Source organism: Macrobrachium rosenbergii, chromosome 22 (assembly GCF_040412425.1).
Source record: "Macrobrachium rosenbergii isolate ZJJX-2024 chromosome 22, ASM4041242v1, whole genome shotgun sequence".
In the NCBI taxonomy this organism is placed as follows: domain Eukaryota; kingdom Metazoa; phylum Arthropoda; class Malacostraca; order Decapoda; family Palaemonidae; genus Macrobrachium; species Macrobrachium rosenbergii.
The window spans coordinates 20,896,348-20,921,526 of record NC_089762.1 but is presented as its reverse complement, the minus strand read 5'-3'; the positions used below and the strand labels follow the sequence as shown (position 1 = coordinate 20,921,526).

General features: G+C 36.6%; 1 protein-coding gene across 3 annotated transcripts in view; it reads left to right on the top strand.

Annotated features, from left to right (window-relative positions):
• The window catches only part of obe (obelus), a 437,154-nt gene that overhangs the window by 59,956 nt on the left and 352,019 nt on the right, over positions 1 to 25,179 (top strand). For all 3 annotated transcript variants that reach the window (XM_067124317.1, XM_067124318.1, XM_067124319.1), the window contains exons 5-6: positions 5,179 to 5,319; positions 6,146 to 6,289. In XM_067124317.1, coding sequence (XP_066980418.1) covers positions 5,179 to 5,319; positions 6,146 to 6,289 — 285 coding nt within the window. The remainder of the gene's footprint in view (positions 1 to 5,178; positions 5,320 to 6,145; positions 6,290 to 25,179) is intronic.

The following is a 25,179-nucleotide window of genomic DNA, read 5'->3' as shown; positions in this document are numbered from 1 at the left end:
GAAGGACACCACGCTTACTGGATCTGACCATAACTGTGTGGTAGTGTGGATGTTGTGTTGTTGTCGTCTAAGGGCTGCCAAGTTAGGGCAATCTACTAAGAGATGTGTAATTGTGTGGGGACTAACTTGGCAGAGTGGACATATGTCTGTTTGGGTGTTGTCTATGCGGTGTTTGTAGGTGTTTAGTGATTGGTGATGACCACAGCGAAGTCGGGTCAGGTGTACTCTCTCCAATCTTGAGAGCTGTGTTTCTGTGCTGCTTATGTTGGGTGGGGTGCCGAGTATTTTGTTGTTGGGAAGGTTATTAAGTGCTTGTCTGGTGAGGTGAGTATGGATGTGCTTTTGTTTTGTGTGATGTTTGTGGGTGGTGGTATAGAATTCAAGATATTTGTATAGTGTCTGTGTGGTGTATTCGCTATTTGCCTGTGTGTTGGAGGGTGGTCGTGAAGGTAATAGCATGGGCTGTTTGTGTTGTTTATGACCGATGCCAAGAATTGTGTGCCTCTCATGTCTAAGTGTTGCCTGATGGTGAGAATCTTGGTTTCAGCGTGTAAGTGTTCTATTGGTGTGGATTGTGTACTGCCAAGGATGATTCTAAGAGCTGTGTTTTGTATTATTTGTAGTTTGTTTAGTTGTGTGTTGGATATGGCAGGGTGCCAGGCTGGGCTGGCGTAGTTTATTATGGAGCGGATGTATTGTTTGTATACTGTGATGAGCGTTTCTTTTTTGTTGTCCAAATTTTGTGCCTGTTAGTGATCTTAGTGCATTTAGTCTAGGTCTGCATTTCTTGATGATGTTACTGACATGTGGAGCAAATGACATTGAAGTGTTGTATGTGACTCCTAGGATTTTTGTTTCATGTGTGTGTGGAATTGTGGTGTTGTTCAGCGTTGCTGTGGGTCTGTACTGATGTTCTTTGTTGTGACTAGTGAGTAGTGTACTTGTGGATTTTGTTGGTGCTACCTGTAATCTGTTTTGTGTGAGCCAGTTTTCAAGTTGTGTTATGTAAGTCTGTACTTGTGTGGAGCATGTTTTTGTCTGCATGTATTGATATGATTGTTAGATCGTCTGCATATGAGGAGATGTATATGTTGTTAGGTGGTGTTGGTATGTCATGCATGAATAGGTTAAAAAGTGTTGGGCTTAGGACGGAGCCTTGTGGGATGCCGTTCGGGAAGTTTCTGATTTTGGATGATTCGCCATTGTAGTGTACGAATGCTTGTCTGTCTGTTAAGTAATTGGCGAGCCAGCGTTTGGTGTTGTTGTGTAGTGTGGTGTTGTAAACTTTGTTGATGAGAAGTGGTCTAGAGATGGCGTCAAAGGTTTTACTTATGTCTATTGTGATTAGCAGTGTTCTTTGTGGTGGGCGTCTGGAGTTAATGCCATCTTGTATTTTTTGTGTAAGGTTGGTGAGTAGTGTTGTTGTGGAGTGGTGTGGTCTGTAGCCATGTTGAGTGGGTGACAGTGGTATGTGTGGTGTGGTTTTGCGTAAGATGAGGCGTTCTACTACTTTTGATGGTGTGCAGAGTAAAGTTATAGGTCTGTATGAAGCTGCTTGTGTAGGTGTTTTGTTTGGTTTTAGAAGTGCTATTATTTTTCCCAGTTTCCAAATGTGTGGTATAATGCAGTGTGCGTATGAATAATTGGCTATGTTTGTCAGTGTTTGTGTGCCATGGGGACCTAGATGTTTTAAATGAATGTTTGAAATGTTATCGATGCCCATGGCTGCAGAGTTTTTAAGTTGTTTAATGATTCTAGCAGTGTCTTCTGTTGTGGCTAGTATTACTGTGTAATCTAATGGGAACTGTTGTTTGCGTCTGTAGATGTGTCTGTCTTCTTTGTATTTGCGTAGGTGGCTGATTTTTGCGTAGTGGTTTATTAAGATGTTGGCTTGTTGTTTGCGTGAAGGGATCTTGTCAGATGTGATGATTGAGGCATGACTTTGAGTGTTCCCACTGTTTGAATTGATGAGACTGTTGATAGTTTTGTGCAGTTTGGATGGGTTGGTTCTGTAGTCTAGTGTACCTTGAAAAGTTTGCCAGTTCTCTGTCTGTTTTTGAGTTAATTTGGTGTTTATTTCTGTGTTTAAATCATATATGCGATTTGTTGTGATTTGTGTGTGTGGGGTTGGTGTATTTCTTAAATTGTTTCGTTCTGTTATGAGTCTGTTTATGTCAGGCGTGAAGTTTGGGTTGTAGTGTTTTCTGTTGCCTTGAGGAACGTTTCTTTTGTCTGCATTGTTTATTATGTCGTTGAATTGTATTGTTGTATTGTTTAGTGTTTGTGATGATGTTATGTGTGTGTGGTTTAACTCCTGAAATGAGCCTCAGTGGTTTCCAAGTACTCATCCCAGGCAGCGCTTGTAGTTAGGGATGGTGTGTCTTGTATGTGAGAAAGTGTCATGTGTGGTTCGGAGTGTTATTAAAGTAGGAAGGTGGTCTGATGATAGGTCTGTGTGTGTTTTCCATGTGATTGATGGTGCTATGTTGGGTGAGCAAAATGTTATGTCTGGGGAAGTGAGACTAAAGTTGGCTTGGTGTGGTATGTGTGTGTGCATATCTGTGTTGTTTAGTATGTATAGCTGGTCTAATTGTGTTGAGATGTCTTTGCCTCTTTGTGTGATGTCTTGGTGGGCGTACCAGTCTGTGTGTTTGGCATTGAAATCTCCTCCCAGAAGTATATCTGGGAGGGTATTCAACGCCTGCAGTCTAATTGTGAAGTTTGCTGGTAAACCCGGTGAATATTCTGGAGGGATGTATGTGTTGATGATTGTGATTTGTTTATTGTGCCCTATTTTGATATTAAATGCTTGTAGTTCTGTATGTCTGTCTACTTGTGTTAGTGTTCTGATGTGCTGCGTTTTTTCAATGTAGGATATGTTATGGTGTATGTATGTGATGAGGCCTCCGCCATCACCATGTTGTCTGTCTTGTCTGATGGCTGTGTAATTTGGTATGTTGGGTGTTTTATGTTTGTGTTTCAGTTTTGTTTCTTGAATGATGGCTATGTGGATCTTTTGTTTGTGCATGAAATGTTTTAGTTCAATGTGTTTGTTGCGAATGCCGTCAATGTTTAATTGTAAGATGTTTATGTTGCGGCGATTATGTCTAAGTGTGTGAGTGCGTGTATTAGTGGTGCATTTCTGTGGGCGTTAGGTGAGTGTGTGCTATGGGGTGTTGGGGTTTGTGGGGATGTTTGATTTGTAGGAATGGGTGATGGTGTTCTGGGATTGGAGGAAAGTGTGGTAGATGTGGGAGATGGTGATCTGTGTGGTGTTGGTTGGTTGGTGTTTTGTTGGATAGGAAGTGCTTGTTGTGTATTGTTATTGTTTGTTTGTGTGTGTGTATTACGGCATATGATGCACTTCCAATGTACATTGTAGTCTTTTAGTGTTCTCAGTGTGGTGCACCGAAGGTGTACCCACCCACCACACAAGTTGCAGTGGACTGATCCACCCCTGGCGCGAGAAGCTGTGACTCATCTGCTGCAGATGGGACATGTGTAGGGGCCTGGGTTTAATTCTATGTCACCAGCTAGGATTAATTGTAAGGATATAGTAGCCGGGTTACCATATCCCTTCAGAGAAAAAACTGGAGATCCAGTTGCCCGGCGCCACCCCAGGCACGGTACCCTGCGGAGCATTGGGGAGCCACTCCTCCTCTTCTCCCCTCCCCTGTCTTCGCAGTGGGGTTGTGTTGTGGACGTTTGATCCAGGCGGCCGTCGTTCCACCGCCGTCTGGAGAGGTCCCACGACGATGACGCATCCACTCCGGAACCAGAGGAATAGTAGTTGCTCTGTATAATGGTAGAGGTAAAAGAGATGCCTGTAAGAATTGTAAGAGCACAACATTGCATCATGTACAAGGGAAGGTGTATGGTAGAATTTTGATGAAAAAGGAAAACATATAACTGAAGTATTGATAGGGGAAGAACATTGTTGGTTTAGACAGGGAAGAGGGTCTGTGAGCAAGTTTATTTGTCAAGTTATCTGTAGGGGTAGTAGTAGCATTTCACATGCATGGACTAAGAGAGGACTTATGATAGAATTTATAAAAAGGCAGTGTGAAGTGTGTTGAATATGTGTGGTATAGGTAGCTACTGGCAGCATAAAAAGATTTTATGATTGAAGTAAATATTAGAGTTTACAGGAGGAAGAGTGACTGGTTGGGAGTAAAAAATGGGGCTGAGACAAAGGTGTGTTTTGCCTCCTTCCTTGTTTAACATCTGTGTAGGTGGAGAGATGCAAAAGGTTAGAGATTTTAGATGAATAGTTGTGAGAAGTCAGAGAAAGGGTTGTAGATGTAGGTCTAAAGTTGTTGGATGAGAAAATGAGCCAGGAACGAAGCATGGATTAAAGTACTGAGTGAGATGCAATGCCTCATCATTCAGTTAAGTACCCACTTTTTGTATGTGTGTACCACAACATACTGTGTCTTGTCTCATCACACATTCATACACAGCTCATCTTAAAGGGGCAGTGACTACTATTTCAGTCATGAATGTGCAGCACAACTGTTATAGCATGGCTTACCCCATATTTGTTCAACTCAGGACTAATGAACACCAGTGAAACAGCTAAGCTTTGATGACCATTAATACTTTTTGGGCTGTGTATGCAGTGCACCACAGGACACCTCCTATTAAGTAATTTTTCTTCAGTTGCCTCTAGTGTCTGGCTCTATGAGTCTTTTTTACTGCTCCTACATTACTATTTGATATCTATAGGAATAGCTTTGGTTGCTTAAGAGAATGGATACGTTTCCTTTAAAAGTGGTGCAAGGCACCTGTAACTACTTGCCTGCTGATCCCCTCTTTCAAGTAATAAGGAAAAGCTGCTTGTGTTGATTTCATGGATGTTTAATGATGTATTTTTCAACTACAAATGATTTTGTACTTCATACCAGTCTTCTAGAGAGTCAGGTGTAGCCAGTGATGACACGTGAATTGAGGATTTTTAAAGAAGAAAATAGATTTGATTAAAAGTTGTAGTTATTTGGTGTTTGGCATTTTACCTGGCACATTGAATATTTTATTGTCGTTGTATGAAGAAAGTTATATTTAATAAATATAAATAAGTTTTTTGAATTGTTGTTTCTATAAAAGCTTGAAAAAACTAGTTCATGACCAAAGTACAATTTTTATAGACCCTTATAGTTTAGTATATATTTTCCTTTGCAGGTGGGCCCTTTGATTTTACCAGGCAATGAATTACCTAAGCACAAGTTATTAGACCTAAGAAGAATAAAACCAGTATCACAGGCCACTCTGCGTTATGACGATTTTAAACCTGAACCTGTGGAAAACCTAGTCAAAGAGAAGGTAATTTTTTCGTGTTCAAAAGTATTAAGTTTTAGTGATTAAACTTATTTTTCATTTTTATGACAAGTTTGGATAAAAAAAATAGATAATGCTCAGATTGGTTGTTCTATAAATGCTTACTCTTACAGTAGCCAGGAACTGATTAATTCATGCACTTAGTGAAATCATCCAACTGTCCAAGACTAGCAAGTAAACTCTGAACTTATTTAACATTAACTGATGGACATTATTCCACTAAATACTGTAGATGAAAATATGATTGCAGAGTTAGTAATTGAATAAAAAGGTAAAATTTCCTTGAAAGAAATTGCAAGCTGTGTATAGGAGGTCAGATGCAAAGAGTGGATCAGTTTGCTACCTATAGAGTCATTGGATCCTGGATATGTGGAGTACTCAGCCAACTGTAACTTCCAGGATTCATGTGTAGAGACACCAAAGGCTATTAGAGAGCAATGGGATAGAATGCACTGAAAAAAAATTTGTATTATGTTATAAAAATGCAATTAATCTTGTTCCTTAAGAATGCAGATACATTATGAATACATTACTAATTCAGATTAAACCTCATCTGTGGTATAACAATAATTTTCTAGTATTTAATAGGTAGAAGAACCCCAATGTGGCAGGTATAATTCTGTCAGTGATTACCAATTTGCTAGTCATTTTTCCAGTACTAATTCACTTTGTAATTCTTCTCTTTGCTGCAGATTCAGATTGTTACAATATATGAAAATGGATGGTTTGCCTAATAGATCTCAGCAGTTGGGCTGTGTAGGGGAGAAATAATACTATATATTATTTACCTGTTGTGACTTTTTATTTTCAGGTATCACAAGAATCATATGACAAGTCTTGGATAGAGGTAGAAATGCTTAAATATTACTCTGACACAAGCATTGTTTCAGAGCTTAGTAATAGTACAATGACCCTCTTGCTAAGCTCAAAAGCTGATGATGAACTACAAAATGAGGTAAGTATTCTTATATAATGTAAATAAGTTTATTAGGCTGTTTAGTGAACCATAGTCTCAGTCACCAAACACAAACATTTAATCTCTCTCTCTCTCTCTCTCTCTCTCTCTCTCTCTCTCTCTCTCTCTCTCTCTCTCTCTCTCTCTCTCAAGCAAAGTATAGATTTTTTTATGATATAATATTTCATATGGTGACCTTAATTTTCCCCACAGTGAGTTATTTTAAATATACATTCATTTCTCTTAAATCAAAGTTTAAATAGATATACTCGTACTTAATTATTTGGAGGAATTTTATCTACTAATAAAATCAGCTTACGTCTTCGCGCCATTAGGTGTACAGTGAACCCCCCGTATTCGCGGGGGATGCGTCCCACACCCCCCCGCGAGTGGGTCAAATCCGTGAATGCTTAAAACCCCTCTAAAAACACTTAGAACTGCCCATTTTGATAGCTTAAACACAGAAAACCCCTGTAAAAATGCTTATACCTGAATATTTTAATAGTTTTATCACAAAAAGTGATTTATTCATGAAAATTATATGAAAATACAGTAATTAGTGAATATTTCTCAGTGAAAAATACCGCGAATCGGCGAATTTTCTGTGAATGATGGCTAGATATGTTCCACAGAGAAACCCGCGAATGCGTGAGTCCGCGAACGTTGACAACGCAAATATGGGGGGTTCACTGTAATAGGCATTCAAACTAATTAAAAGATAATGCTTGACTCACCTGGATGTACTGTCTAGAATCACACATTTCCCACCAGGTGGTGATGGAATGTTTACATTCTTGTTAAAATTCTCCTGCTATATCCTAGTGCATAGTGTGAATCAGCAGTAACAATTCTTACTATTTCTGGCTGTTTTTTTTTCGTTTACAGCATTGTGCTTATTTTTTCATTTGCATTAAGTCATCTACAGCCAGCAGAAATAAAAGGATTAGGTTCTGTATAAAAAAGTTTTGTATAGATTTCTTCTTGGCGTGAGAATGTTCGGAGTAGTCTGGTGAAGAATGAATAATTTTGTGAGGTATCAAAATCAGTTAAGGTTTGGTCACAGTATTATCATTTAATGCTCCCTATGTAGTTCATGAGGAACAGATGGGTAAACTTTTTGGTTTCCCCCTGAGAGATGGTGTCGGAGGCTTGGTCTGTCTGTAGCTGCCCTCTGACTGTTCTATGTTAGTAGGCCTTCATCACTGCTGGGGAACCAAGGCATGTATCAGGACAAAGGTCTTTGCCCTTCGCCACCTCTCTCAGCCGTCTACCATCTTTTAATTGATGTGTTCTCTGAAAAATTTATTCTGTAGAGCTTAGTGCTGGCATCAACCAAATCACACGTTATCATCATTTGGCAAGAGTGACGGTGTGTGTAGTTATGTAGGTCCCATAGGCTTAGTATTCCAGTTTCTTAGGTGTCGTCTGAACTGCACTTCAGTACATCAGTTGTTCAGCCACATACCAGGCCTGTATCATCATTTATTCCTGTTTCTGTCGTTAACCCTTCCTCACTTAATCAGTTCCCCCTGTATTGCCTTGTATTCCTCTGTACCTGTTTGTACAAGCAACCCTTCCTTTGCTGCTGCTTCTTGTGTTGAGCAGATGGTTCCTGCTGCTTCTCAGTATAGTTGTCAGTAGGGTCTAATCTTTTTGGGATTTGTTGTTAAAGCGCAAGGAAGATAGTTTGTCTTCTGCGGGGATGTCATGCAAGAACCTTCTACCTTCTCCCTCCTGCCATCTCACTCCCAGCCTTTTGGTGCTTCCCACCAGTATATCATGCTGTCATTTCTGGCAGTCCCAGCTACATCACTGAGCCGCCTATTACTTAACCATCTGAGTCTGCCAGTTTACCATTTTCTGCTTCAACCTTGGCTCCTGTTAAAATAAATTGGAAGTTGAAGCTATCTGATTCTTTCGAGGTGCATTTCGGAGATTTGTTTTTTCTGTAAATTATCACTGCTGGGTTTAAAATGTAACTTTTTTTATTTATAAATGCAGTAAGTTAAATGAAGTAAAGGTGTGATTTCACCAGTACCAGTATCGGATGTTGCTCTTGCCTCTTCCAAAACGTTTTGTGGCCTGCACATTATTTGGTTCTTCATTCACAGCTACAACCATAAATTTAGTGGCATACTTTCATAACACTTTCCTCTCCATTGAGTGAAGGATGAGTAAAGATTTATTTATGGAAGTCACCATTGAAATGACAGATTTTTAACAAGTCAACAACTGTAACGCAACCTTTTATAAATGTGTGTTGGTTATGGTAACTGACATCGGCAAACAGTTGTTTCTCAATTCGATTGTTTATGTCAGTACAAGTACCATCCAACTTAGACAGCTTGGTTCCAACTAGCTGGTTGTAAGTCAAAATGGATGTAAATTGAACCTTGAAAAGTAACTGACATACTGGGTAGGGCATAATGTCAAACCTTTGCTATGTAAAGTGCCTGCCTGCATAGTACTGTAATGTAATGTACAACCAGTATTTCAGTCTTGTTACCATAATTTACTTCTATTAATATATATTATAATCATTTATGCAATGTATATTATGTGCGTTACATAAATGCAAAATAAAGCAGGCCTGCATTCAAACATTTATCCAGCGTTGCATATGATCATTATATATTATAATAATTTATGTAATGTATATTATGTGCGTTACATAAATGCAAAATAAAGCAGGCCTGCATTCAGACATTTATCCAGCGTTGCATATGATCATACAATTAAACAATTTCAGAATGTTTGGTTATATTGGAAGGATTGACTAACAGTTCGTCAGTAGTTTTGATGAATTGAAAAAGAAAAAAAGGATAAAATATTGCATTTCCCATACAAATACTAACCACGGGGTTAGGTTCTTGCATGCATGTTGGAAGTCACTGCGTCACTAATGGGAGACGCCGCTGCTCCTGTATCGTCACATTTTCTCGCTCGCAGAGCCATCATATGGACTGCTAATTTTATGCTTTTTTTTTTACACTGATATTGATTTTAATATAATCATTTTAGGATATTAAATTATGTAGAATAAGGAAGGATGAAAGAATTTATTTAGCATTTATATCTCTAAAGGTTACAAGTATGAAACGTAAAAGGGGAAAAATTATTATATCATATGCCATTCCCTGAAACAGAGTTATTAGAGCAATGAATGGTTTCATTTCATTTTCATTTGTATCATACCATTTTAGTGCACATGATATTGTAGGCAAACTTTTTATATACTATTAATCTAGAAACTGGTTGGCAAATCTGTTTGTTACTGTTACAATCTGCTCCATAACTTCGTCATCAAAAAAGTCATAAAAATAACTCCACTTGGGTTTTGTTATCGTAAACAATAAATTTCATGCCTTTGGGTGAATGAAAAGTAAAGGGAACTCCACGGGGTTTCCCTTAACCTGAACAATAAGTTTCACATCTCTGGGTAACAAAAAGCAAAGGGAATCCTCTCCTTATCGGTTACTGTCCAGTCACTTGGCAATGGGTTTCCTTCAGATCAGATAAATCTTATTCAGTCTATGTTAGAGGCTTCTGAGCTGCTACTCTGAGTCTCGTAGTCATCATCAGTCTCTACATCAAGTAGTGATAATATCTCTTCAAGCAAAAGATTTTTCATTTGCCTTGGAATGCTTATCATGGGGGATAAATGGGATAAAAAAAAGAAATTAATCGTTTATCAATGAACGCCTGAAGCGTAGCAGGAGTTGGAGGTTGATGTCCTCTATCAGACTGTCTTTCTGTTACAAAAAAAGTTGCCATAGACCCCTAATTTAGCTCATAGTGTTACCAAATAATAAGTTAAGTATACCTTAGTTTAACCAGACCACTGAGCTGATTAACAGCAAGTATACCTTAGTTTAACCAGACCACTGAGCTGATTAACAGCTCTCCTAGGGCTGGTCCAAATGATTACAGTAAACCCCCATATTCGCGTTCTCATGGTTCGCGGACTCACGCATTCGCGGGTTTCTCTGTGGAACATATCTAGCCATCATTCGCGGAAAATTCGCCCATTTGCGGTATTTTTCACTGAGAAATATTCACTAATTACTGTATTTTCATATAATTTTCATGAATAAATGCACTTTTTGTGATAAAACTATTAAAATACTCGGGTATAAGCATTTTTACAGGGTTTTTCTTGGTTTAAGCTATCAAAATGGGCAGTTCTAAGTGTTTTTAGAGGGGTTTTAAGCATTCGCGGATTTGACCTATTCGCGGGGGGGGGGTGTGGGACGCATCCCCCGCGAATATGGGGGGTTCACTGTAAATTTATTTTACATGACTAAGAACAACTTGGTTACATAGCAACAGGACCTACAGTTTATTATGGAATCCGAACCACATTATAGCGAGAAATGAATTTCTATCACCAGAAATAAATGATGTTCCTACAATTTGTATAAGAGTAAAGTGTATTTCTGAGCTTGATCAGTTCAGCACCAGCCTTGAAAAAGGGAGAATGTCTTAGTCTGTTGAAGGTGGTGTGATATGAGACTCAGGCGACTGAGAGAGAGAGAGAGAAAGAGAGAGAGAGAGTTCATCTCTTTAACCCTTAATGGACGGGAATTCTCATATGAGTGTCTATACAGTAACAGGTTTTGGGTGATGGACGGGAATCCTCATATGAGTAATCATATTTTGCCCCATATTGTTTGAATGAACTTAGCGGGAAAAATGTTCACAGCACTTTGATGGGCCATAAATGACTTATGGCAATTATTTAGCTTGGCACTGGAGAGACGTTGATCAGTATGCCTTGAGATTTCACAGGGAGATGTACTTGCCTCTCTGCAGCTCCAGGACATCTTTTTATTTATTTGCTCATAAATATACCCAAGGATTGTTGTTGGTTTTAGTTCTTATCTTTTATGATAGTATGTCAGTGATAATTATAATTTTCCAAAGAAAGTGCAAATAAATATTAGAAAAAACGTGTATACCTCACAGAAAGTTACTGCATCTCCCCATCTCAGTAAATCTCGCAAATATTTTACAAGTATACTCAGAATTTATTACCGATTTTAGTTCTTATCTGTTATGATATTGTGTGAGCTGTAATTGTAATTTTACAGAAAAATAAAATAAATTATTGGAAAAAAACATGCATAACTTGGTAAAATGAGCATATTTTTATGAGTGTCTTGTAAAATAGGCCTCACACAGGGTTGTAAATAGTCACTTCAACTTCCTTTGGAAAGTAGGGAAAAATTTTTAGAATTTTTGTTCTTACACCATGTGCATTTGCATATCTTCCTCTTTCCACTGATGTGTTTTTTCTTAAATTGGCCAACCTTAAAGTTTGCCAGGTCTAGGGGTGTGCTTGATACATATTTAGCCCATCTTTTAAGGGTTAATCTCTTGAGGAACGTTGATCCATTTCTCTTTACATGCCGGTCACACCCTTTATAGTCCACGCGACTGACAGCAACAAAATTTGTTTGTTTTTTGTCTTCCAAATATGTATTACCTGTACTACACATTTTTAAAACATTATGAACACACACACAAAATAGGGTATTAACCCACAAACAGTGTGTGCATATGTGCTAATACTTATTGGTTAAAGAGGCTCAAATTAGCAGTATCTTTTTCCGAGAGAGAGAGAAAAAGTAAGTATACCTTAGTTTTACCAGACCACTGAGCTGATTAACAGCTCTCCTAGGGCTGGCCCGAAGGATTAGACTTATTTTACGTGGCTAAGAACCAATTGGTTACTTAGCAACGGGACCTACAGCTTATTGTGGAATCCAAACCACATTATAGCGAGAAATGAATTTCTATCACCAGAAATACATTCCTCTAACTCTTCATCAGCCGGCTGCGGGAATTGAACTCCGGCCCATCGAGTGACAGTCTGAAGCTCAACCGACTCGGCCAACAAAGGGCTTAAAAGCGAGAGAAAGAGAGAGAGCGCGCGATCATTTAGGAGTCTAAGGCTTGGCAGCTGTACAATTATTTTATCTTGGGATTTTTTGTTAACCTTGAGATTTTCGAAGGTCAGTTTTGGGGATTTCTTAAGAAAAATCATTTGAGTAGCAGCACTCACCCAAATGACTCACGTCAGGCATTATGTTTTCGGTTTTTAGAATTTCGGATAAGGGATTGTGAAACTGTATTCATTTCTTTTACTAAGAATTCAATAAATTTGCCTTAAACATTGTCGTGTTCCCTTATCACGCTTTACATTAGCGAATATTGTGTCACACATATTGTGCTGTAGACTAGACTTAGTCTATCGTTTAACTCTAGTTTAATTCTAGTTTTTTTTTAAGTTTATTCTTAGAATGGTAATTAACTCATAGGTTTTGCATGGGAAATGTTGTAATATTTTATCTTTTTTATTATGAATTCATCAAAACTATCGACAAACTGTTAGTCAATCCTTCCAACCTAGCCAAACATTTTGAAATTGTTTAATTGTATGGTCATATGCCATGCTGGGTAAATGTTTAAGTGCGAGGCCCGCTTTACACACATCACCGGGACTGCTACTCGTAAACGCTGCCTGCTGCACAATGTTTTGTAAATTTTTGTTACTTTCTACTAAATATTGTACTACTTTATATCAACATCAAAGTTGTTGTAATTATTTTATTTGATTACTTTATTTTGCATTTCACTTTTTACTTCAATTTTTATGCTTTTAGCACTGTATTTTATACTGTAAGGTTTAGGAGAAACACTGGACAACACAAACAGTTGTTTGTTTGCAAGAACATTTGTATACAAAACCATGTGTTTGAATTCACTTCGAGCAAAAAAAACTGAGAGCATTTGTATGCATGAACAGAAAAGTACAAAATAACATAGGGTAAGTTGTAAACAGTAAATGAAAATTACATAAATTCAAAAACAGAAAAAAAGGAAATCCAAGGAAATTTTAATGAAATATAGATGAAATAAAACAACGATTCCTACTCATATACAGCCCTTTAGTGCCTGGTTGGGGATTGTCTATATCTAAGGTTTCTTCATGCGATACAGTGGCTGCTGAAGGGGTAGGGGTGGGAGGAGGTGGGGGAGCACTCTTCTTGAAAAACACACTGACCTTTGTTTGAATTGTATATTTTTACTTTTCTTCGTAAGTTTCTCTGCATGGACGCATTGCTTCCTGTACCATTCTCTCAATCTGGGCAAACCGTTCTATGTTAGGGTCTGTATTCTCCAATTTTCATTGACCTTGGTTTATCAACAAAAAACACCGATAATTCCTTCAAGAACTTTCTTTCTTGCTCTTCTTATTTTTTCTTCTTCTCTCTGTCTTTCTTCTTCTGTGATCAAGAGTTCTTCATTTGTTAAGTCTTGAACTTCCTCTGTCAAAATTTTATCAATATCATCTGCATCACATTCAATTTCAAGTGCGTTTGCCAATTTTAAAATCTTGCTTCTCACCAAGCTTAACCCTTCCTCGCTATCGAAGCTATGAAAATATGAATAAAGTGCTCATTACACTGCTTCCAGACTCCTTTCATACGCTTAGCTGTGACCAGCTCCCATGCTTTTGCCATGTTTTTGATGCACTAATGAATATTATATTCCTTCCAAAACTCTCTTAGAGTTAATTCTGGGTCTGGATCAATGGCCTTGATAGCTTGATCAGAAGATATGCGCAGATGGTGTGCTTTAAATGTTGAAATAACCCCTTGATCTATGGGTTGTATGAGTGAGGTGGTGTTTGGGGCATAAACACTACTCGTACATCAGGGTCTAGATTGTCCAAGTGAGGAGGGTGGGCAGGTGCATTGTCTAAAATTAAAAGGATTTTGAAAGGGGTTCCTTTTTCCTGGGCAATATTGGTTTGTAGCTGGGATGAAACAATTTAAAAACCAATCCTCAATTAAGGCCATCGTCATCCATGCTCTATGATTATATCAATAATGCACAGGTAGCGTATGCTTGATCACATTTTTTAGAGCACAGGGTTCTCAGCCATGTAAATTAACCCTTTAACGGGCCCTTTTTTTGAAACGTCAGCAGTATTCCCTCCGAGAGGTGAAACCTTTGCGGAAAAAGTTTTTTTCAAAAAATCACAGCACACTTAGTTTTCAAGATTAAGAGTTCATTTTTGGCTCCTTTTTTTCATTGCCTGAAGTTTAGTATTCCATCAGAAATAAAAAAATTATCATTATCATATATAAATATTGGAATATATGACATCTTCTGTATATAATTGTATATCAAACTCACTGTAAGGAAAACGGTTGAAGCTAATGAGTTAATTTTTTAGTTGTATTATACACTAAATTGCGATGATTTTGGTATATAACAGATTGTAAAAATCGATTAAAAACAACGCAGAAAATATTATCACAAAATGATGCATGAATGTTTTAACATTTCAAAAAAACTTTTTTTCAAAAATTCACCAAAAATCAAAATATTGTGCTAGACTTTCCAATTGTGCCAAAATGAAGGAAATTTATTGAATATTACTAGGCTGTAAGTTTTAGCTTAAAATTGCATTTTTGAACCATTTCGTCGAGTTAAAGTTGACTAAGGTTGATTTTTTTTATTTATCGTTATTTCGATGTAAATATAAAAATGTGAAGAGCTAAAGGAATGATATATTTTTTGTTGTATTCTACATGGAATTGTGCACATTTTGATGTATAACACTTTTATGTAACAAATAATATGAAATTGAAAAAAATTAGCTTTTCTTGGCGCAAGAAATGACAGGATTTTCAGCCAGTCGCCATATTCAGAAAATTTTTTTCAAAATTCAAGGTGAAGCTACATATTGTGCTAGAGACTTTCCATTTGTTGCAAAATGAAGGTAAATGATTGATTGTTACTCGAATGTAATAATTTTACGGATAGGTTTTTTCGATAATTTCGGTCGAATCAAAGTTGACCGAATGTTAAAATTTTGTCAGTTATCGTGATTTGACGAAAATATTAAAAAACTGTGAAGAGCTAAAGGAATGACATATTTTTGTTATATTCACCAAATTTCCACATTTTGATGTATAAAGCACTTTATGTAACGAATAATATTGAAATGGCAAAAAAATTACGTAAGTCGGATGGTACGCAAGAAATGCTAGGTTTTCAGCGGAGTATGCAGTAGTAAGTGGTTGTTAATTATAAGAAAATTTTTTTTTCAAAAATTCACTTAAAAATCTAAATAATGTTGCTAGAGACTTTCCGTTTGTTGCAAAATGAAGGTAAATGATTGATTGTTACTCCTATGTAATAATTATGCCTTAACTCGGATGTGTTTTGATCATTTCAGTGATATCAAAGTTGAAACTGAATGTTAAAATTTTGTCAGTTATCGTGATTTCTACTGAAAATATTAAAAACTGTGAAGAGCTAAAGGAATGACATATTTTTTTGTTGTATTCTACATGAAATTGCCCACATTTTGATGTATAAAACTTTATGTAACAATAATATGAAACATCAAAAAATTACGGCAAGTGACGCAAGAAATGCTAGGATTTTTAATGAAGGTAAATGATTGATTGTTACTCGAATGTAATAATTGGCCTTAAGGATGTGTTTTTGATCATTTACGTCGAATCAAGTTGACCGAATGTTAAAATTTTGTCAGTTATCGAAATTTGTCACGAAAAATATTAAAAACTGTCAAGAGCTAAAGGAATGATATATTTTTGTTGTATTCAGACCATGAAATTGTCGGATTTTGATGTATAACGCTTTATGTAACGTTTTAATATGAAACGAGTCCAATTACAGCAAGCTGACGCAAGAAATGACAGGATTTTCAGAGGAGTTCGCAGAATGCGGAGGAAAATTTTTTAAAAATTCACCAAAATTCTAAATATTGTGCTAGAGACTTTCCGTTTGTTGCAAAATGAAGGTAAATGATTGATTGTTACTCTGTAATAATTATGACTTACATGTGTTTTTCGATCATTTCGGTCCAGGTTTTGGCCGACGAATGTTAAAATTTTGTCAGTTATCGTGATTTCGATGTAAATATTAAAACACTGTGAAGAGCTAAAGGAATGATATATTTTTGTTGTATTCTACATGAAATTGCAGTTTTGATGTATAACACTTTATGTAATGAATAATATGAAATCTTTTGTGAAAAAATTACGTTGGTTGACGCAAGAAATAACAGGATTTTCAGTGGATTTTATGCCTCTGGAGCGGAGAAAATTTTTTTTTAAATTCACCAAAATTCTAAATATTGTGCTAGAGACTTTCATTTGTTGCAAAATGAAGGTAAATGATTGATTGTTACTTGAATGTAATAATTATGGCTTTGGATGCGTTTTCGATCATTTCGGTCGAGCAAAAATAGTTGACAACCTAGTTTTAATTCACTTTGGATGCTGGGTCCTTCTCCAGCATCCCAACATCTAAAATCGCCTCACAACGCTCACTTCCGACAGGCAGTATGCGCCTTTCACGGTCCTGACACCTTTGTGACATCAAGCAAACGTTCGTTCAGGCTAGCACAAAAATCCGCTAACACTTTGGTTAAAGTTCAACAAAACACGTCTACTGTAAATATCACTCCCAAGGGAAGGTGCTGCTCTGATGCTCTCTGATGCGAGATGGGGAATTATGCAGAAGTTGCGTCTGGGTGACACTAAAACAAAACAACAGCTGGATCAGTGAACTCCCAGCATCCGCACCATTTGAAATCTTCCGCAAACTAGGCCTCAATTATTTTTCCGCAAATATTTAAAAAAAGCATTTTCAGACGACATTTGCAACGCCTCCACTCAGCAGTTTTCAGACAATTTTGAACACGTTTAAAATTCAACAGGCGTTTAAGGGTTAAGAAGGGTTTTAATTTGAAACCAGCAGTATTCCCCCCAAGCAGCAGTGAAACCTTTGCTTCATAACCTTATGCCCTGGCATGCTCTTAACTTCGTGAGATACTTACATTCCTTGAGGAATTTTTTTCTAGTGCAGGCCTGTTTCATCTACATTAAAAATTTGTTCTGGCAAATACCCATCTTCTTTTATTAAATTATCTTAACTCACCAACGAAGTTTCTTGCACCTTCTTCGTCGCAACTAGCTGCCTCACTATCACAAAATGAATTTGGTATTGCTGACAAAATTTCCTAAGCCACACATCACTTGCAATAAATTCTTGATTGTAACCCTTACCAGCACATTGTTTTAACATTTCAAACAAACTTTTTGCTTTTGTTTGCATTTTAGAAAGCATCACATTCACTATTTTTGCTGGTAATCTTCCAACCAAACACTGAGCATTTTTTTCCATCTCGGCAGTTGGGCCTTCATGTTTCTTTGTGGTAATTGTTGACTTAGTAGGAACCAAAGATTTCACTACTTCTTTGATGCAATCTTTATCTTAAGGATTGTTGACACAGTGGAATGGGAGAGCTGAAGATCATGAGAAATGCTGTTGACTCTTTTCCACCCTCATATTCTTTAATTATTTACATCTTCAGGTTGAGAGTAATAGCTTTTCTTGGCTTGCCAGAAACTCCATCACCATATTCAGACTTCCTCTAAGGGGCCAAGGTGAAATTTACTGTTCAGCTATATGTAGTGTACAATACAGTACAGTTAGTATACTGTAGTATGATGTTTCTGATAGGGCAGGGTAACTCAATCTAATGCTGCTTGAGTGATGAGAGAGCTCTGACGAGGTGACGCATTGCTGAGTAACGTAGCGGTCAACTGTCATACGACAGTGTACTCTAAGGCACCAGCCCACCTAGTCCCACTGCAAGAAGTATGGTTATAAATACGAGTGATTGTATGTCAAGCAGATTGTAAGTCGGATGGTACTTGTACTTGCTGTTGTTTGTGTCATTATCTGTATGCAGTAGTAAGTGGTTGTTAATTATAAGAAATAGTGATGAATTCTTAGACAAGTCACAATGTTGGTATGAGGATTTGCATTTAACTTAATGAAATTTGGCTTCTAGGCCTATTTATTAGTTAAAAGCTAACTCGGATGTAATATGCATTATCAGTGATATCTACCAAAACTGAGGCAGGCATAAAAAGCCAAGCATAGTGTAATCTACTGAAAATAAATCTCATACTGTACATGATGTATATGAAGAAATCATGTTATTGCATGAAATTTTAATGATCGCCCTACACGAGATCAAAAGATACACAAGTATCTGTACATCAAAAGATACACAAGTATACACAAATTACAGTTCTTTTGTATGTTGCATATTTTTGAGTTTTACAGAATGTTTGTGTTGGTAATAAGCTGTGCTTGTGTATTTACTGAGCAAGAGTCTGTTCTGAAATCTGAAAAATCCAAAAACTGAAACGTGTCACCGCCCTAATAGCTGCTCAAGAACTAATGGCAGCTGATTCAAAAACGTCCCAGACCATGAAATGTCAGATTTTCTAGGGAAGACTGTATTGGAAGTTTTCAGTCTCAACAAGTCCATTCTTTTAACAGCCTACTGGAAAAGTGACTGGATGTTTTCTGTCAGTACGCAGAATGCATGCTTTCTTGTCTTGATCCATCCTCAAACAAGGAAGTATCTACACTTTGTTTTCAAAAGGAAGCTTCCAATTTAAAACTCTGTGCTTAGTCTGACCACAGTGCCACTCGTATTCATCCAGGTTTTGGCTCTGTGGGAGGGAGCCATATACTAGGAGTCTAAGTTTTCCTGAACTTGGGCAACTGATTAGTTTCATAGATGCGTTTCATGCAGTCTTGAGGACAATAGATTGTCATCTGCATCTTCAAATCTTTTGTGTTCTCTTTGTTGGTTGGAAGATTAATCAAGGCTGTTGATGGGTTTGCCTCTAGACCTCTAGAGCCCAAACCTCACATTGTCCTAAGTTGCATTTGTGTCAGGTAGAGGAGCCATTCTGGAGAACATTGAAATGTGAGGGATTTGGACTGTATAGGAGAGCAAAATGCATAGAAACAACCTAGAGTTTTAGGCAATTTGAAAGGTCCTATACAAGCAGAACATCTAATCAGAGACAAGATTGCAACCTACTCCAACAATTCAGTCGCTCTTATATAAGGAAGTACAAATCAAGAACTTTGTTCAGGCTAGCAGGGAAACTTTGCCTTTGGTTACTGTACACAACCATCGTTCTTCTACTGTACCACAATTTCTCCAAGGGAAGGGCAAGTGTTCTGTCAGAATGGTCTTGTCGTCTGCAATTATGTCAGAAGTTGTGGAACATTAATCTGTTCATGGCTGCCCAAAACAGAAAACTCCCATTTAACTGTGCACCATGCCAGGATCTTTAGCATGGATAGTCAGAGCTTTTGTTCTTAAAATGATCAAATCTAGACCCTTATGCTTTTCTTCCTTTTGCACTGTCGAGAAAAGTTTTCAGGAAGTTGTGAACATCTGAGAATTCAAGCTGTTGTTAGCTCATGATGGACCCAAAGTAAATGGTTTCTTGAGCTGCCTGTACAGGCAGCAGAAGTTTTTCATCTTCTGCCAGTCAGGAAGGATCTTAGATATTTGCATTTGAGAGTCTCCATTAAAACCTTCACATGCTTCATCTGACCTTGCAGAAACTGTCATCTGTCTCTTGCGAGATAGAGGTTTTTGAGAATGGCCAGGAAACCAGTTCTTAAGGCTAGAAGCCCCTCCATTGGTAGACCTTATCAACAACAGTGATCAGTTTATTGATATTGGTACAGTAGAACCCCGGTCCTCAACTGTACTAGAACTCGACATAATCGGATTTCAACACGAAATGTTGAGTAAATTTTGCGTCGGAGCTCAAACAACAATCCGAATCAACCCGATGAATCATATGATGTTTGTAGAAAAAGAGTTTCGGGCAGCTGCACGCTAGTTGGCATTTTGTTGGTATGTTCTTCCCATGCTTTATTTAAAAGCATTTAAAGCCCACACATGCTGCTGCTGCTGTTGAAAAACAAGCCAGATTATCACATTAAATTAATAATACAGTATTTATAAGCCAAATTACTGTTACAGTATTTATAAGCGAATTACTGTACGTCTGTTATTATAAAATTGAAAAAATTTCCAAATTACGCTTCAGCAGCTTGTAAGATATAAACAAACCACAGCGCATTTTTGTAGACTCTGTATGAAATGTACCATAAATACTCAATGTTTATGTAATTAGTACCATCATACACCACCAGGGTGGCGCTGTGGTTTGTTTATATCTGCCACAAGCTGCCGAGTTCAATTTAGAAAATTTTTCTTAATTTTATGATAACAGACATACAGTAATTGGCTTATAAATACTGTATTATTAATTTAATGTGATAATCTGGCTTGTTTTTCAATGTTATCATTATTAACAAAGTTTTCATGTGTACCCGTTGCAGTACATTCTGGTAGTGCCTATAGGCTACCTAGCCTTATGGCGCTCGGTCTATCATCGTTACAAAATTGGTCATAGGCCAATTTTTTTTTATACAGTATGCATTTAAAAATGTAAAAATGCTTGATACAAAATTATTCAACTCTGAACTTATTTAATTGTAATTTGTGTAAAGTTTTGTATAAAAAGGCAAGGTTGGGGTAATGGCTGGTGGTCAGAATGGCTTAATCCATTTTCAGTTATTTCTTATGGGAGAAATTAACTCAGAATTGAAAAAAATCGAATCTAATTTCTTCTGGAACAAATTAGCTAGGACCGAGAATTTTTAGCTGTACTTGTCCTGAGGGATATTCAGAACCTTTATCTCTATAGATGACCTGATTAAGTTCTTCTGGTTTGTCATGTACACGAAACAGCTTTCTGTTCGTAAAATATCACAGGCAAAAAAGTTATGAAATCACAAAAGGGGTAGTAAAGCCCAGCCACAAGAGACAGATATGGAAGTCAGGGGATACAAAGGAATGGGTAGGGCTTAGGTCTTTACTCCTCAAACTGATAAATTATGATGAAAGCAAAAGGTAGAAGTAGGAGTCTTTTCTCAATCAGTACAGAAAGCGAGTGCCATTATGATATGCATGTTGACAAGGCTTGAGTTTGGATGAACCACCGCTGATGATGTGAAAATTAAGCAACAGCGCCTGATTCCAGTATCACCCAACACTGACCTGGCCCAGGTTTTTGTTGAACATTACTCTAGTCTCAGCAACAGCAACAATCAGGATGAGTCCACCGTATTATTCTTGACAACAAAGAAGAAGAAAAAAAATTGTTATCCACAAAGAAGAGTTACATTTATATGATCACATGCTTCTGAGTGGATACATTTGCTACATGTCTTCAAATTGTATTGCTTAAAGAAAAGCCAGTGAGTATCTCTTCAGGTACGGTTAACGTTGTGCGTAATAAAATGGCACTCACTTTCTATACTAATTGAGAAAAGACTCCTACTTCTACTTTTCCGTTGCATCATAATTTATCAGTTTGAGGAGTAAAGCCCTAAGCCCTACCCGTTCCTTTGTATCCCCTGACTTCTATATCTGTCTCCTGTGGCTGGGCTTTACTACCCCTTTTGTGATTTCATAACTTTTTTGCCTGTGATATTTTAGGAACAGAAAGTTGTTTCGTGTACATGGCAAACCAGAAGAACTTAATCAGGTCATCTGTAGAGATTAAGGTTCTGAATATCCCTCAGGACAAGTACCAATATCAATAAACTGAAATATTCTGATAAGAGTCTTCCAATGGAGTTGCAAATAATATACATGATTGAATATTATAGAATGTATATATATTTATATATTATAATTATATATATATCTTTTTTATCATATCTATTCTATATATATATATATATATATTGATATATATATATATGAAATATATATATATTATCGTGATTTATATAAAATATTTCAAAACTGATAAATATATATATATATATGAGTTATTTTCTGTTGTATATATATATATATATATATATATTTATATATATAAAACTTATATAGATATATATATATATATATATATATATATATATATATAAAGAATCAATATAAAACATCTCAGTTGAAGAACATTATATATATATATATATATATAATGTGATATATAAGAATATTCTGAGGGGAAAACAGACTTGACAAACATCTCAGGTTGAAGAGAAAATGTTTTTCAAAAATTCACACGATGCATAAATCTGGAAAATTACAGACTTAAATACTAAAATGCCACTTGTGCAACAGAAAAACTTCTTTAAAAATTCTAAACATTTACAAATGAAAATGATTGAATATTGAAAAACAAGAGCTTGAAAGGAACACCTAGAAGGCAAGAGCTAAAAAGTGACTAAAAAGACGCTTAAAATTGAAAGAAACATTTTTAAACAAACAAGCAATTATGCTATAAACAGCTGTGTGGAGAGTCATTGGGTGACCAGTGTTGAATTAGTTTTTATAAAATGGACTCTAACACCATCAACTATCAGGCAGATCCAGTAATTTTAAAATTTCATAAAGAAGTAGATTTCTGGCTAATTTTTTCTGCAAAATTGATCCCACTGTATCCATCGCTACAAAGCCATAACTGCAAAAATGTAAACAACCTTTTGCTGTATTGTACATGAAATTATGTATTTATGCAAGTTTTTCCTTCATGACAAAAGTTTTAAAAGAAATGTAAATTTAATTCATATGAATTGCAGCTGTAAATCTGAAGTTGATCCCAAAATGACTAAAGAATCCAACATTATTTATAAATTTACCTGTCCCAGATGTAGTATGGGAACCTATGTTGGATATACAAGGAGGCGCCTCAAGGTCCGCTTTCTGCTCCTAAAGGTTTTTCAGGAATTTTTTCCAATAAATGTTCAGAACCATTCTAAGATTTGTGCTATAGAAATGATTTTAAAATTATGTTGCAAAATGACAACGGTAAATGATTGAATATTACTATAAAAACTAATGTACCAACGCGCCCAATTTAGCTGTTTATAGTCAATTGCCTTTTGTTTACTCTCCACGTTTGCTATAGGTTTCTTTCGTATGTTTATTTTCTCCCTGTCTTTTTAGTCATTCTTCAGCTCTTGCCTTGGTAGGTGTTCCTTTCAATTTTTGTTTTAATTTTTGTATTTGTAAATGTTTAGCATTTTTTAAAGAAGTTTTTCCCATTGCATACAATTTTATAGTCTGTAATTTTCCAGCCTTGAGGATGCATATGTGATGTGGAATGTTGGCATATGTGTGTGTGTTGTGTGTGTGTGTGGAAAACTAGGGTAGGTCAAATTAAAAACCAAAATTGCATTTATAATTTTTAATTAAGGCTAGACCACCCATAACCCATTGGGACACGTGCTTAATTACTACATTTTTAAAAAAAGGCCCATACCCAAACCCAACCTATACATTAAATTAATACCATACAGTAACTTTATATACCCATATCTACCATTACTGTTACCCATATTTCCCATACCCATACCTATACCATACCCATACCTGCGTCTGTACCTATTATAAAATTGCCCAAAATATCCGCACCATACCCAAACCGCACGTCGCCAACTCAGCACCTTGTCCACACCCATAAACAAACCCTACCACAGTCAGCAAAGTCTGTGGCAGTAGACTCTGTTACCTTCCAGTGAAACAAACGTGAGTTTTAGTATTACACATAAATCCATGACCTGTCAATGTTTATTATTTAATTTTTAACAAAAGATCCACCACCAGGGTATCTATACTATACCCATTTGTTTATATATCCATACCTATACCTATACCCATATCCATTCCATATCCATACCCATATCCATTACCATACCATACATATACCCATATCTGTACCATACTCATACCCATACCCATATCCATATCCATTCCATACCCATATCCATATCCATATCCATATCCACATCTTAATACTGAAAATCTGTACTTACCCATATCTGCACCATACCCATATCTGCATCATAACCATACCCTTATCGATACCCAAACCCATATCCATACCATATCCATACCCATACTCATATCTGTACCATACCCATAGCCATATCTCTAGCCTTATACCTATATCAATACCATACCATTTCTACCCATCATCCCATACCCATACCATACCCACAGCCAAATTAACCCTGTTAAAAATAGTCAGCCAATTTTTTTATAGGGGAGGGGAGGAAGGGGTAAGAGGAGGGGGAGGGGAAGGGGATTTAAAAATGAGGGGAAAGAGAAAAGCTTGGGGAAGGGATAAGGTGGAAGGGGGAGAAAACTGGGAACTTATGGAGGAATGAAGGGTGAGGGGAGGGAAGATGGAAGGTGAAGTTTTGTATGGAGAGGAAAAGGAAAGGTTGAATGGAAGAGGGAGGGGGAGGGGTAGGAAAGATGACTGGGATGGAAGAAGGAAGGAGAGAGGGAGGACAGCTAAATTAACCCATTTTTTACAAAAACGTTATTTCTTATGGGAGAAATTAGCTACAACCCAAAATTTTTTCAAAAATTCACAGCACACTTAGTTTTTAAGATTAAGAGTTTATTTGGAACAAATTTTTGTCATTGCCTGAAGAGTATGCACCCATCAGAAATGAAAAAATATCCTGATAAATATTGGAATATATGACAGAAAAAAACTATCTATAATTGATGACAAATCACGATTAAGTTCTTCTGAGTTAATTTTTTTAGTTGTATTGTACGCTAAATTGGCGATGATTTAAGTATATAACAAATTTTAAACGATCAAAGTTACACAGAGAAAATATTATCACAAAATGATGCATGAATTCCCAGTTTTTTCAAATATTCACCATAAATCGAAATATTGTCAGAGACTTCCCGTTTGTTGAAAAATGAAGCTAACAGATTGAATATTACTAGACTGTAAGTGTTTTAGCTTAATTGCTTTACTTTCCTCAAACTGATAAAGTCAAATTTTTCTAATTATCGATTTATATGGAAATATTTCAAAACTGATAAAAGCTAAAACTGTGAGTTATTTTTTCAATCATTGTACATGAAATTGCGACATTTTCCATTATAAAAACTTATGTAACGATAA